Genomic DNA, 16,117 nt, shown 5'->3' with positions numbered 1-16,117 from the left:
ATTACAAAAGCATGGATAACTATTGTTGGAAGAATCCATTGGAGATGTTGTTACCTTGCTATTTGTAGCTAGAGATGCCACTACTGCAAAGTCGATGTTGAAGTGAAAGGCTATTGGATTTCACCATTGGCCTCCTATGTTAATACAAATTGCATGTAGGTTGTGTATTGAGTAGCCCCGAGTTGGTGTTCAAGGTGCAACTAGAGATGCCACTGCTGTAAGAAAAAGTCAATGTTGAAGGTCAAGTAGCCCTGAGTTACTGTTCAAGGCCGGTTGATTGAGGAGGGTCTTGAGTTGATTCTCTTGGAGCGTCTATTGCACCATACACATTGAGTGGAGTTATGAGCTCTTAGGATGATGATGATATGAGATTTGATATACAACTATTATTATTTGCAGGTTTACTTTTCTAGCATGGAATGACAATGTTATCTTATTGCTACAAAGCCAAGATGATGGTGGCTCCTTCTTTTGCTAGAAAGCTAGCTGGGATCAATAGAAGACCTCTCTCTCTCTCTCTCTCTCTCTCTCTCTCTCTCTCTCTCTCTCTCTCTCTCTCTCTCACACACACACACACACACACACACAAAAAGAAGGCTCCTCTTATCCTTTAAGAGGAGAGAATGAAGGCAAAACTATCTCTACCCTACATGAGATGGCCCTTGTACCAACTTGGAAACCTAGTTGTTTTAGGAGGATCAAAGCAAATAATCAAACCTTATTATTAAATAGTCAAACCAATTCAAAACTTAATGAAAAATATTATTAGCAAGATGATTAAGTCAATCACAAATCACATCAAATTATTATGTCATATTCTCTCTCTTGAAATGTACTTCCTTTAGCACAACTAATGTGACAAGTACTTTCCATGTGATTAAGGGGTTTTACACATTAGTGTGTCAACCTACACTTGATATAAGGGGAGCCCTTGGACTGACTACCCAATCTTCACCTATTTACACACTTCTCCGTGCCCAACATTTTTCACATCTTAGCCCGTAGCCACTTTGTACACGAGTTTCCATAGTCCATGGATCAAAGAGTTTGCTAAAAAAATGGGCTGATGTAACACTTATCAACCAATAAAATTATTTTTTCCAAAAATAAGGAAGTAATATGTAAATATATATTTTTTCATCACAAGCAATTACAGCTTTTTGTCATTGAATTGCATTAAATTTGTACCAACGAGTGGATATGTACATCTAATTTTTATTTGTACACTAGGGCTAACGAGCATGTACTAGTGTGTTACATTGGAGATATATATTTACAAGTAATTTGACATTTAAATACCATGTCATGTAGTCCATACAATGGGTGGTCATAGTGGGGTGGGAGTGCGATGTGTAAACCAAGAATAAGGAAATAACATGTAAATATATTACATATTTACATATGGTTAGAACTTTTCGTGTGAACTTATGACATCATCTATGATGTTTACACCTCTTCACATTTGCATATTCATTTACATTCATCAAACTTAAATAAATATACACATATGTACTTAATTACAAGGACTATGCTAGCCATAATGTCCATCACTAGAATTTATATTTTGAGCATTTCGATAAACAGTTGTTTAAAGTCATCTTGTGATGAAGATATTGACTAAATGCCTACTCTATGGAGTTCCACCAAGATGGTGAAGCAGGGTTATTCGATGAATAATATGCTCAAATTAACATTTTAGCAAAGATCGATTCTTTAAACAATATTTGTCCTTTAGGATGGAGTTTACGTGTATGCTCTTTGATTTAATGAGCCTTCCTATGCATCTTACACACAAATCATTAGGATATATAGACCCTTGAATACTAAAATAGAAGAAAGAAAAACTACATTATTCCCCACCAATTTAAGGAGCATTCCCCATCACAAGCTGATTAGAGAGCAAGTCCCCGATCTATCTTTAACCCTTCTTGATTCCACATGCACCATCATCCCTAGCCTTGAAACAAGGATGAAACCTCTCTTATCAAACAAGTGTGTCAACCACATAGGTGCATCCAGATCATGGGCTCCATTGGACTTAAAGTAAAGAGCTCCCCACTTTTTCCTCGATTGACATGCATTCTCTAAGAAACCTTGGACGTAATAATCATGTTGGGGTCACGCAACTTTTCTAGTAAGGAAACTTATTTTCATAGAATGTGTTCTATGGTTTTTTTCTTTTAAAAATTAGCGTTTTGGTAGTTTATCTACTTAAAATTTACACAATGTGTGTGTTTTACTTATATTCAAGTGTATTTCTCAAACAATAAAATGTGTAGCTTTATTGTACGCTATTCAAATAATGGATCAAATTAGTTTTATTGTAGGATCCATTAGTTTTATCTTTTGTAGGTTGTTCAAATAATTATTTTTATGAATTTATTTATTTTTTGTTGAAGAATTGTGACTTTATTTTTGGTGGAAGTATTAAAGTGTCTCTCATATAATAAGAATCATAAACACAAGCAGAACGTTTACAATTATTAGTATACCCCAAACCTTACATCATCATAGGGTTCATTGTCATGTCTACCAACTTTCGTCCTTCTTTTAACATTAGTATTAGGAGTGCTAGCCTCAAGAGGACCATGCTCTGAAAATGCAAAACAATTACAAAGATAAAATATCATCGTCTTAAAAACTCGTCTTCAAACATAAGAAGGCTAAAAAGCAATCCCCGTCACATAGTCGATTGGGGCAGGTACTTAATCTATCTCCTCCTCTTTCCTTCTATTTTGAGGCCATATGGTTATTTCAAATCGAGTCAATCTTTATGGTAGGATTACAATCTAATGACTATAAAATTTCCCAGTGATTTTTTAAGAGATGGATGATGCATTAATCATAATGTAATTTGCAACATTAGACATATACTCTTTGCTTTGGTTGCAACCCCCCCAAACAATGGCTACATGTATAGAAAGAATACGCCCAGTGCAAAAATGCAATGCACTTCAAACATGGTTGTAGAAATCTTAAAGTGCAAAAGAAATCACCGATTTCCTTTTTGTCACTGGATTTACAAAGGGCTTTACAATGGTAGCTTTAGGAAGAAGGCTAAAGCTATAGCCCAATAGCCCAAAAATGGGACATCAATTTTGAAGGTTTTGCTATTGTAGCTTAGCCCAATAGCCCAAAATGGGGCATAAGTTTTTGAAAGATTTACAGTGGTAGCTTTTAACCATGGCCCTGCACTATGGCTGCTGCTTCTTTTTTTTGCAAGGAGTACATCACACACCATACTTTTCACCCCCGTGTGGAGTGAGGGGGAGGGGTGGGCTAGAATCAAAGCTGTGTTCAGTGGTGGTGTTTTGGTACCTTATCCACACGGCTATTGTCCATGCCCCTTTTGTGCTATGGCAATTGGGTGTTGGCACTAGAGGTTAATTATAAGTTAATAATATGACCCTTGAAACTCCTTCAAAGTTCAAAGTGGTGTCCATGGAGGAGGCTCTTAGCTCTTCCATGTGAAAAGGGGGGAGTGTGGATATGGGGATGTGTGGGACGTTGACTTAGGAAAAGATCATCAACTTTGAGGTCAGCTACATGTCTCCGAGACACACACACGCACGCACGCACCCCATGATCCGTGGTTTCTCTCAAAACTAGGGACCTAGGGGCTTGAACTTTGCAGCTATTTATTTGTTGCTAATATATACCTCGGCGGTTTTCACCTGCGGTTATGCTGTAAAAACCTATTTATTCGCCGACCTCTCAGAAAAAGCAAAAAGGTTAAAAGGTGAATGAAGAGGTTGGCGTTCACACGCGATGATTTCGGCGAGATAAGGGGGGCGCGTACAGCAGCGTGCGATGACGTGGCGACTGGGCGGCGTACGTGATGACGGTGGACGGCAACAGCATGTGCATTGGGCGATGCTACGTGTGAAGCTTCCGCGCCTCCCTTCTCGCGCAAGGTAATGCCCCCCCTCCTAATCTCATCCTAACGCACAATTGAGGCCCCATAGCAACCACCTTCAATCACTTGGATTTGCGCTAATCCAGCCACCTTTAATCGCTTTTCTCTGTAATCCCCACTATCTTCAAACAGCTGGCTACACCCTCTTTCACACTCGCCCCCACTTTACCGCCCCAAACCCCACAGTAGTTACAGTAAGTAGCCACTCACAGACACGGCTCTGAGAGCCGCCCACCCCCACAACACACACACATACACACACGCGCAGAGACAGACAGAAAAGTTGAATCATCATCATGTGCTGCTGCTGTTCCCAAACACAACATTTCTTGTAAAATTTGTAGAAAATCTCCACCTAGTACACTGCGTGGGCTGCAGCAGGGTTTTATAAGATCTCTCTTGTTGGTATTTGCAAAGGCATGGAAGGTGAGCCTTCTCCTCCACCTAAGTCAAGAGCAAGAGGAGGAAATAATTGCACTAAATTGTGGCCTTCATCCACACCACCACCACTATCATCATCCTCATCATTATCATCAGAAATCTCTACTTCTCAAATGGCTCCCCATACCACCACTCTTCCCCTTGCACCATCTGCTGCAGCCCTGTCTCAACAAGTGCCTCCTTCTTCAGCTTCGAGCTGCTCATTCTGGAGCTCTCTAGAACAGCAATTCCCATCGCTTGCCTGCAGCAGTTCAATGGAAGGCCCCATTAGCACCCCCGCTAGTGTCAGCTCTAGCCATGATCAGCTCTTCTGGCAAACCTTGATGAGCCTTGATCAGAAGCCTGTTACTGCAATCATGGGAGAAGGACCTCCTAATTCATCTTCTTCTTATAATTCAATAGATATGATCGATCTTGGGTTCGATTCCGGCCTCATGAGCTTCTCGCAGTGCTTGCAAGAGGGCATGAACATGGACTCGCTAAATTACAACAATCTTTTCAGGAGACAGTTGGGTGGTGCCTGCAATTTGGAGTCTAATAACAATCCATCTTCTCCTTCATTTAGCCAAGGTTTCAACACTCAACTGACAGGTTCATTGACATCATTTGATAAAACCCTAATGGGCTCTGTGCTATCATCAAGGCCTTCATCACTAGGGCATGAATTTCCTTCATCAACAACCACGTCTACTCCTGATCAGTTATCAGCTCATGAAGAGGCTGCAACGAGGGCTGCTGCATCAGGAGGAGAGGCGTCAACGGTGCCCAGCACACCGATTTCATCTCTTTCCAATTCTTTATCCAGCGATGGGGGGCAAGAGGAGGAGATGCAAAGCTTGCAAGGAGCAGTTAAGGCTATGGATCAGAAGCCCGTTAAGCTAGAATCAGAAGAAACAGAAGCTGCAGCAGCTATGGAGAACGATCCATCATCATCAGACGTTGGAAAGAAGACGTAAGAGACCTTCTTCCCTCTAGAGCGCAAGTTGCACACACATCAGCTAACCTCCACCGGCCAAACAAAAATTAGGCGCTTTTTCGTTTTTCCCTTAATCACAATTATAATAGACCACTAACCTTTGATTTGTTGACCTGATGTATATCTTGATGAACTATTTATTAACATTTTTTTCATGCCATGTGCCCTCTATCTAATTATTAAATTTAGAAAAAAAAAGATTTTAGTGGTTGATATTTTTTCGTGCCTTCGCAGAAGCAAAACCCGCAAGAAAGGCCAGAAGCGAAACCGAGAGCCTAGGATCGCATTAGTGACCAAGAGCGAGGTTGAACACTTGGAAGACGGCTTCCGGTGGCGGAAATACGGGCAAAAAGCAGTCAAGAACAGCCCTTATCCAAGGTTGGCTGCATCTTTATTCTGTAAAAAAATCAAATAATTAATCAAAATTATCAAGTGAATTGCGAACCTAACTACACTCAACATCAAAGCAATTAAAGACTTAGTATAGGGAAGCTTCCAGCTCCAACACGCTCACGGGCTTGCTTTTCGCGAGCTTCTTCTATCAAGGGTAATGGTGTATTTCTATGAATCATACTTATATAGATATTTATATTTATATTTATATTGTACAATGCATAGGTGTTTATATATATATATATACACGCACACATGTATGTAAAACATATTTACATAATATATATGTACAATATATAACATACATACATAAAATACGTATGTATTTATACAAGTATGTATGCACAATACATATGTATGTGTGTCTGGTGGGGGGCAACAAAATGCTTGTATGCATGTATATTTTACATATGTATATATAATATATACCTCTACCTATCTACCTACCTATACACACTCATACATACATATATATCTATCCATATATATGTATGTATAAAAATGCATGTATGTATGTTCAATATATACACATGCATACATGTATATATATGTGTATATATACACATACATACATGTATTTAGATATATATACATGTATATGTATATATACATACATATATATATGTATGTATGTATATATATCCTTTTTAGATGGATTTAGTGGGTACAATTAAGTCCGGATGGCTTCAGAAGATCAAGAGACGACTACATTCAGCATAGAATGAGGGACATTCGCATCAAATGTAATGACTTTTGGCCTTAAGAATGCACCATTAACTTTCCAATGGATGGTTCAGGGAATCTTTGTATAAATATAAAAATATATAGGTTGGATATTAAACCAATTACTAATCCCAAACCTTGGAATATTATCTCAAGCCTCACAGCTTCGTATTCTGAAGCACTACAATCATTTTGGTGAAATGGTCCTTACAGGCGTAGGGCTAACAACACATTTCTTGTAACTGTGAATTATCAATATTATTGGTAATGATATATGCTATATTGGCCAAGTTATGCTCTCAAAATTGTAGACTAAATGCTCGTCCCAAGTGAATTGAGGCCATGAGAAAACATGATATCAGATTAAGTTAGTAAGATATTGTTGCATTTTTCAAAATTCTATTTTGTCTATATTATTATTTGGGGTTAAGCTCCATTTCATTTTTTTTAAAGAAATTCGCTATTTTATTTCCAGGAGCTATTATAGATGCACGAACAGCAAATGCTCAGTGAAGAAGCGAGTGGAGCGCTCATCAGATGATTCAAGCATGGTGATCACGACGTATGAGGGCCAACACAACCACCACAGCCCTGCAGTTCTACGGGGATCTGCAGAGCTCATAACAGGAAGCTGCACGGCTAGCCATAGCTACAATACGATTGGAGCTCATGACCCATCATCATCGTCATCATCATCGTCTGGGATTATCAATCCTCACTCACCCCCTTTCTCTTTCCCTACTGTACTGCCAACAAACATGGCGCTGCCCATGAACTTCCCACCAACAAGGAGGACCTTCGAGCTGGCCATGCAAACGCAAGCTGACCATGATTTACACAGATTATTATTGCCTCCTAAGCCTACTCCTGCGCAGCAATCAAATATGAATCGCCCACAATCAGGCCGGCCAGCAGGTCTTCCTCCTCAACCCAATAATGTTGCCGCCCTCGGTCAAGGCCTCCTTGAAGACATGATTCCCTTTGGAGTTAGAGAAAAACTGCATAATAGCCACTCCAACAACTTTTAACTCCTTTATGGTTATGTAGCTGGGGTGCTGTCATCTCTTGCTAACTCGGATTTAGTCCTCGAAAGGAAAGAGAGTTTCTTCTCGGGAGGCCACATTTGGCTCTTCTTATACGTTATTCATTTTCCAACAATTTGTAATAATGACTCTACATAAGTTATACGGTGTGTTGTTCAGTTTGGGACAATTCAGAGAAGCTGCTTGCTGGGGGTGTGTGCGTTAGAGAGAGAGAGAGAGAGTCTTAGAGAGAGAATGTGAATGTGAGCCTTGTCGGATGGATCCATATTGCCCTTCATAAAAACCCATTGAAATTTGAAAATAGGTTGAATAATTATTTGCCTCTAGTACCCTCTATTTTTCAAATTTTGGCTTGCCATGCAAGCCTAGAATTTGAAGGGCGCCCCTATTTTTTCTTTGGAAGGGCTTTTCTTTAACTAGCTTTTCTTTATGAAGAGATTGGAAAGGGCATATAACTAAATTTCTCAAAACCCTTCCTTTCTTTTGAAGGGTAATTTTGTTTTCACCCTTCTTGTGAAGGTTTTGACCCCCTTGGAAGGGTAGTGAAACCTTCAAATTCTAGTATTGTTGCCATGCACCTTCATTGTGTGAGGGGTTTTGGACTTTCACACTCTATTTTACACGTGCTGTTAAAGCGGATGCAGAATGTTTACCGTTTTAACGAGTGGACGGCGGGCCCCACTACCTCACGGGGAAGGATAATCCTAATTTTTGTCATTTTGGAACTTGGGCAACCGTTCAAAATGACCAGTTTAGTAAAATAGTGCCCCCTTTGGGAGAATATAGCCTCTCATTGGTTGCTAGTAATCTTTAAGAGTATCTTGCAAGTGCCATTAACCAAGCTGGTGCCATTAATTACTAGTCCAGACTCCTAATCAATCACCTCCACACACGTCACACACACATGTGTTCAAGTGTAGAAAACTAATTTCACATCTAGTCTTAAGTCAATCCATTTCATTGTGGATTAAAGAAGAAATTTTAATTTAATCATAACTGAAATTTGAAAATTTTCAAGAGGTACTTTTTCTTCTCCCAACAATTTGAGAAGGCTTTTTTTCAAGTTCTAGACTAAGTTGAACCTATCTTTTCCAAACCTACAAACCTCTCTCTCTCTCTCTCTCTCTCTCTCTCTCTCTCTCTCTCTCCTCCACACACATACACAGACATAATTGCAATAAGAGAAGCATACCTTCACATACACATAGGTGGAAGTATCACTTTAAGAATTTTCTACGCTAGGCTTGTTGATGTCATGACACAAATAATATTCTTAAGTTGAGTGTAATCAATCTCACATAGCCTAATGCTTGTTGACATTTCAAACATGCACACATATTTACTAATTGTTAGCTCAAATATATCATGTGTTTAGAACTAGGTTGGCATTTGTCAAAATAAATTTATTGAACCTTTAACATTTTGTGTTCTAAATAAAGTTAAGGGACTCGATATAGCAATTATGCATCCTAGGACGTCTAATTAAACTTTCCCAATTATTCGTCAAGTTATAAAGTATATCAAATGAAAATTCCATCCACTGCGTACAAAAGTGTTTCAAGTGGACTTAATGAGGATTTCCTTTCATTTGCTATGCACAGTCTAGGTCTATAATTTACTTCCTTCTCAAACTTTAGCTCTTGTTATTTACCACCTTAAAGTAGCTCCCCATATTATAGTTGCCATATGAGTGATTACTCTTTAGGTAGTAATACTTACTCCATCTTCCTTTCATCTTTTTCTTTTTGTCTATACATCATTACTAGTCTCAACTTCATGCACCAATCACTCTTTATAAAGCCATTCCTTAATTTTAGAGTGATTGTACATCATTTCAATATAACCTTTTGGTGCACTCTCATATCTCAAACAACAATAAGGATCAAGTGCTTGTAAATCATTATTGATTTATTAGAGATGAAAAAGTTTGAAGTAAGACAAAAAAGTTTAGAGTAAGATTATGAGAATGGTTTGAATGTGACTTAATTATAAAATCATAATCACTAAGAGGTTTTAGTACAACTTTAAAGATAGCATCTCAATGAAAAAGGCAAATAAAGGCAATATAGGGGATACTTGGTTGTGCATCATGGTAAAAGGAATAAGGGACAGGGGATACTTAGTCCCCACCCTCAAAGGATATGCATCTGAGTAAAAGAAAAAATACATCAACATCGGCGTATAGATGCATGTTGTCAAAGTTATTTTCTTCTATAAAATTAGATTTGTAAAGACCTTATGTTGATATTTCAATACATTTCTCGTGTAATGTATGTTTGGAAACTTTATCTCCATAACTCACTTAATACGAGCGATTTTGGGGAGTTTTAAAAACTTTAGGCTAGAATGTTTTCTTTAAAATTAGCCCCACACTTTTTAGAAGACCTTGTAAAAATAATCACTTGGAAAAAAAAGGCTCCTATTTTCCTCTGTGATGTAAATGTATTTGAAATGTATAAAGCTCCCAAATATTGGTCTCACATTTGATGTGAGAAAAAACTCTCTAATGAAAGAATAACACAAGTGTGTATTATAATGCGTAAGAAAATAAATCAATCTTTGTTTATTGAAGCTTAAACGTCACAAGATTTATGGATATTTCTACCTTTTATACCATGACGGGCGGCTTGGGGGGAGGGGGGGGCAAGGGGGGTGCAGGGCACTCAAAGGAGTTTTAATTTTAACAGATTTATGAAGAAATTCGTATGCATAAGTGGTTTTTTTAATGAAAAGGTGAGAATTTGTCATTTTGGTCTAAAAAGTGATAATAATTATATTTTCTCCAAATCTATAGGTGTTTATTTTAACTATCAAAATGTCAAAGACATGACTTTTTTTAAACTACCACTTGAACACAAAGCACCATGTGAAAAAAAAAACACCGAACTCTCTTCATGATAATGCAATTAAATAGGTCATTTGGAAGCCCTCTTTCCATGGTGCTTGAAGATTTTCTAATTTTATTTTTGTAAGCTTTAGTAAGAACCTGTTTTCAAATATGCTACCTTGTTATGATCCATGTGTGTGGAAAGGAAATCCCACATCGATAGTTCTAGTTAAGGTTGCACATTAAACATCCTTAATCAATAAATTTAAGAAATAGGTTGTATGTTTGTTGCATCAATTACCTATTGTAGATTGAGTTTAAGAGATAATATATATATATATATATTTGTTAGGTTAAAACTTGTGCTAAATCGATCCGTCTTGTTGATATCAATAACGTTTGTTTCAAAATCGTGATCTCTATAAATATGATAATCATCTTCATATTACAATTATCCAAAAGTGGGTTCATCGACCACATATTCATGTTAGAATTGGTCATCTTTATGCTTTTATTATCAAGCTAACATAGTATGAAATAAGAGAAAAAAATATCTATATAAGGGGCCTTCCTTGGCTATTGTGTGTGTGTGTGTGTGTGTGTGTGTGTGAGAGAGAGAGAGAGAGAGAGAGAGAGAGAGAGTGAAGATATATATATATATATATATATATATATATATATATATATGTATGTATGTATGTATGTATGTATGTATGTATGTATGTATGTATATACATATACATATACATATACATACATACATATATATACACACACACACATATACATACATACATACATATATACATACATACATACATACATACATACATATATGTATGTATGTATGTATGTATGTATGTATGTATATATATATTATATATATATAGAGAGAGAGAGAGAGAGAGAGAGGGAGAGAGAGAGAGAGAGAGAGAGAGAGAGAGAGAGAGGACATGTGAACTTATTGTATACAGTTTTCTAAATTCTAGCTTTTTGACCTGTTCCTTAAGCAAATATTCAATGATCTCTTTGTATAGCTAGAATATTTCTATACTAATTACACATATAAAGCAAGGAGACAAGAAACTTTGTTAATAAAAATACATTTTATCTTTTTAGCTCATTTTTTATGCATAGAGATAGATTTTGCAAGTAAAATATAAGAAAAAACTCATAAATGGTTAGACGCCCTTGAAATGAAGCATGCTAGTTGGACTAAGCACACATGGATGCAAAACATATAAATGTATCCTAAGTTTAACAAATATAAATTAGAAATGTGTGCCAAATCTCAAGAAGGAACGAAGAAGACCTAGATATTTCAAGCCTAGATGCCTATTTAATGAGCCGTGTAAGAGTGAAGAAAAGTGCAAAGGATATGGCCTTTTGTGATTTTTCATTAACGCTATAAAAAATGTTTTAGTCAATGCCTTGAAAAGGTTGCAGTATTTTTTTGGTATGTGAGGTTGCTTCAATACTAAAATCTTTTTTGTGTGGGTGATATAGAAAGATAATAGATAAAAAAGTTATTTGCTCAGCCTTTGAGGGTAGGTAGTCCTTACACTAAAGTCATATCGTACTTAAATGACCATTTTTTTTTAACAAGAGAGGGTACTGAAATACATGCCACAAGGGTACTTAAATGGCCAATAAGCATGTGGGTAAGATCTTCTCTTGCCCATCGATGTGTAGGTAACTTCATAAGTACTCACATAAAGAAACATCATACATTACAATTTTACAGATGTATGTCAGTTTTTCCTTCAAAAACCTGGGCGACCACCTAGGGCTGAAATTTGAAGGCCTACCCTAACTAAAGACCTTCAGTTTGAAGGTTATAAACTAGGTTGACCTCCAAAATATATATGTTTATGTGTTAAATGTAGAGAAATTTGAAAAATAGGTTATTTTCTCCATATCCATATCAACATCCCCCCCCCCCCCCCCCCCCCCCCCAAAAAAAAAAGTGTTTTCTAAGGGGCCTTCTATAGAGGCTTCAAATTTCAGCTTAGCCTTGCAAATGCGAGCCGTGAAAAATACACGTAAGTTACGCTAAGAACAAGATCCAATCAATAACAGACAGCTTGTGTTGTACAACGTAACGCGGCTGCATTGAATGCGAGATTACGTATCGGACGGGTGAGAGCTCAGGAAGGAGGATCCAACGGTGAGTACGTGCACCGTTTCTGTCGGTTCTATCGAAAGGCCATTACGCGTTTTTCCAAAACCGGGCCCACTCGAGGGAGCGTAATTCAGACGCAGCGAGTGACGTACGCAAAATGCGTGAATCACGTGCGTCGACCTTGCAACACATGGTTTCATCTTCTTTTTTTTACCAATGAGGTACTAGTAACTTCTTGGCGTAAGTTCTAGCTAACTTTTACCAAGCCCTTACTTACTTTCACCATTGGTTGAAGAGGAAATTATAATTTTTTGAACAAGCCTTTTTATCTAGTTGGTTTTTTTTAATAGCTATTATTTTTCCTCTTCCCATCAATTTTGAGAAGTAACTCTCAAAACCTGGATAGGCTCTGGGCTAAGCTAAACTTGCCTTTACTCGATCCTTGTGAGGTACCCTTCTAAGGGAGGTAGAAATAGGTTATTTGCCCTTCAAAAGCGAGGCAGAGTTTTGGGAAAAATTGCACCATACCCTTCAAGGCACGAAAAACACGAAAACCTTCCATTTCAAGGTTCTGATACAAATAAAAAGATCTTTCCACAATAAAATAAAAATAAAAACCTCACAAAACTATGGCAGCCTTTCAAAAACTTTTAGCTTGCAATTTTAAACATTCAAGAGAAAGTTAAAGATTTAGGAGGGAGAGAAAAGAAACACATGATACTCTTATTTCACACTTTAATGAATCTTTACTTATCCAAGCCATTAGATGTGGCCATGTGGGCACGTACGTACGTCTAATGGCTTGGGCACGTGGCCATTAGACATGGCCATGCCAGCACTAGGTGACTATGGCCAATGGCCACCCTCGGGCTTTGACTCTAGTATTGAAGTCCTAGATCCTAGTATTAAAAAATCACAAATTTCATATATACAATTTAAAAACCTTTTACACCCTTCGCTTCGAACATCAAATTAAAAAAATGTTCACTTTTTTCTTATTGATTAAAAAATGCATACCTTCTTTTTTAATTTTTAAGGTGAATTCTCCAAATTAGCCATTTACACTAGACATTAAACCTCGATTTTTCATGAACATTTCTCTGCATAGAAATATGTGCCTGTATTCTTTAATCAATTTACCACAAAGATGTACTTGTTAATATGTGCCCACCATGGAAATCCTTATACTCTTTAATCACCTAAATATCCCTTTAAATAAACTTGTAAGGTTCTTTAGACTCTTATTTCTCAAATACTAAAAAATTAATTGAGATACATCGTGGATTTCATATGCCACATATGTGTCTGCCTCTCTCCTCTCCCTTTCCACATAGGTGTAGAACTGACCCATCCTTCTCACGTCTCTCTCTCAACTCATTTATGTGTCATTCATAGTGTATAGAACTAGAGCTGCCATGTGCTTCTTAAATAAGAATTTTTGCATCTAGAGAACCGACCCACATTTCTTCCCTACTTATGCATGCAACTATAGAAATAATGCGCATATGCACCATGATTAGCTTCATAAAGATGCATGAGAAATCTAGTTGTGAAGGAGAATGAGAGATGCTAGACTGATGTTTGTATGTGACATTGCTGAGACGAGTGATTGAAGAGAACGGGTGAGAAGGTATTAGTTTAGATGTATGGATATAATGTATAAGGTAGAGGCATATCCTCTAGTTCTCCCCCCTCTTCATCCTTTGGTGTGCTGGTGGCTTCTTGGATTCAAAAAAAAATCTACTTGTGCCCACTCATTTTGAATTTACAAACTCAAGATATTCTATAGGTTGCAATGTAAAACCATTTAATAATGAAGTATGCATGGCGTATGCATGCTCGTAAATGTATTGATATAATTTTATAATTTCATGCAAGGGATATAGAGTATTTTTATAAAGTTTAAGATGTAAGTATGTATCATAAGCTTCTAACTACCCTTGTGGGCGGGGTATGAGTATTTTCATAAACTTTAAGTACGTATCATAAGCTTTTAGCCACCCTTGTGGGAGGTATAGAGTACTTTCATAAAGTTTAAGTACGTATCATAAGCTTCTAGCCACACTTGCAGGGGGTATAAAGTACTTTCATAAAGTTTAAAATGTAATTATTATAAGCTTCTAGCCACCCCTCTGCTTTGAACCATTCTAGACAAACATGCATTATATCTAATATGGTTGGCACTCTACACTAGGATCAAAAGTTGAGCACTGTTGGATGAAGGGTAAAATGATAAATATCCATACGGTCAAAAAGGTATCGGTCAATATGAAATATAAATATAATTATTGGAGGATCAACACATACATATTTGTGTTTTGCCCTATTGACGCTATATCCCCGGAGGTTAGTCCTCAGGAATGTCAATGTTAAATTGTAGAAGTGAGGGGGCTAGTGAAGCAAAGTACAAGGGGAAGGTTAGAGGAGGGGCCTTAGGAGTAGAGTAGTAAATGTAGATTCCCTTTAAATTAGCTTGTCCATTTGATTATGGGTGTCTCTTTCTTGTGGGGGCTTAGTCTACTAAGATATTTGTTGCTAAAGTTGTAAATAATAGTGTCTTCTTTAGATTTAAGTCTTTTTTTTTATACTTACTGCCCTGGTGGCACTGGCTTTCTAAAGTTTGGCATACTTGCTTTCTGCTTCTTTTTCCTTTTTTTGAGATGTTTGCACTTCTCCTTGCTTGGACTAGCTCACCTTGAGCTTTGACGACATCGGGATGCATTTCTTGCGTTTGCTCTGGCTTGCTACTGGAAATGGATTGCAACATTTCGGTGTCTTTTGAACATTTACTCTTTTTCATATTGAGTTTGTGCTAGGTTTCCATGCAATGTCTTGAAAACTTAAGCACGGTACTAACTTAACAACTCTCTTTGCTTTTACTCACTTAGTTGTTGTGTGAGGTTAGCTTACTTATGCTTCCATTTTTGGAAATCTCTTTTCACATACAAGCTTTTGTGGCTTCTACATGTTTCAACCTTGTGTGCATCATGTCTAATCTTCCTCTTTTAATTTTGATCTCTTTCTCATGTGTTGTACGTGGACTGCTTTACGTTGAGCTTCTATGCCTTTTGTAGTTGCCCTTGCACCTCATATTTTTTCCATTTATTCTTTAACTAGCTTTTCCCTTGATGCAAACTACACTAATCAAGTTGTTGTCTTCATCTAATTCCTTGGCTTTACCTTTAAGTGGCTATAGTTCAGCTGCTTGGGCTTGTGATGCTATCTTCTCTTCCATTTGTCTTTTTAAGCTCCAAGTCATTTTTCTTGACGGAATCCTTGCTGATCATTTGTCTGTGTAACATATGGCTCCTCTCCCCACGAGATAAGTTAACAAAGATGTTGCAATTAGAAACCTAATTTTCATGTGTCTTTGTTGCAAATATTATTGCTCACTCTTTATATTCATATATTTTCATAAGAAAATGTCAAGCAATTGACAATACCTTCTAATATCACTCCTTGTGTGTCTTTACTAATGGCCAACTTGTCCACATAAGAGGAAGGTTTGGAATGATGAGCCATCAATGAGTCATATTGAACATCTTCCTTCTTTTAGCATGCTCCTCATCATCATCAGAGTTGTTGCATCTCCATAATGTTATCTCTATCATGTTTTTGTGATGCACTTGTCATTGCATCTATGAACATTGAAAGGATGCAGGAAGGAAGAGAGCTT

The 16,117-nt window shown here is 37.3% G+C and overlaps 1 protein-coding gene across 1 annotated transcript; it reads left to right on the top strand.

Annotated features, from left to right (window-relative positions):
• Positions 1–3,914: 3,914 nt before the first annotated feature.
• LOC147629708 (uncharacterized) lies at positions 3,915–7,650 on the top strand. The gene is made up of 3 exons (XM_086811253.1): positions 3,915–5,309; positions 5,568–5,711; positions 6,925–7,650. The coding sequence occupies exons 1-3, from the start codon at positions 4,336–4,338 to the stop codon at positions 7,475–7,477; spliced, it is 1,671 nt and encodes a 556-aa protein (XP_086667379.1). The 5' UTR covers positions 3,915–4,335; the 3' UTR covers positions 7,478–7,650.
• The last annotated feature ends 8,467 nt before the right edge of the window (positions 7,651–16,117 follow it).

Source organism: Cibotium barometz, chromosome 17 (assembly GCF_041138505.1).
Source record: "Cibotium barometz isolate CiBa-2024 chromosome 17, ASM4113850v1, whole genome shotgun sequence".
Lineage (NCBI taxonomy): Eukaryota > Viridiplantae > Streptophyta > Polypodiopsida > Cyatheales > Cibotiaceae > Cibotium > Cibotium barometz.
The sequence above is the reverse complement of the archived record's forward strand: the minus strand, read 5'-3'. Positions and strand labels throughout refer to the sequence as shown.

Bases quoted from the DNA above. Each gene is read 5' to 3' on its own strand.
- LOC147629708 (XM_086811253.1), top strand. From the start codon at position 4,336: ATGGAAGGTGAGCCTTCTCCTCCACCTAAGTCAAGAGCAAGAGGAGGA. The intron at 5,310-5,567 runs GTAAGAGACCTT...GTGCCTTCGCAG, and splicing joins TCAGACGTTGGAAAGAAGAC to AAGCAAAACCCGCAAGAAAG. The intron at 5,712-6,924 runs GTTGGCTGCATC...TTTTATTTCCAG, and splicing joins AAGAACAGCCCTTATCCAAG to GAGCTATTATAGATGCACGA.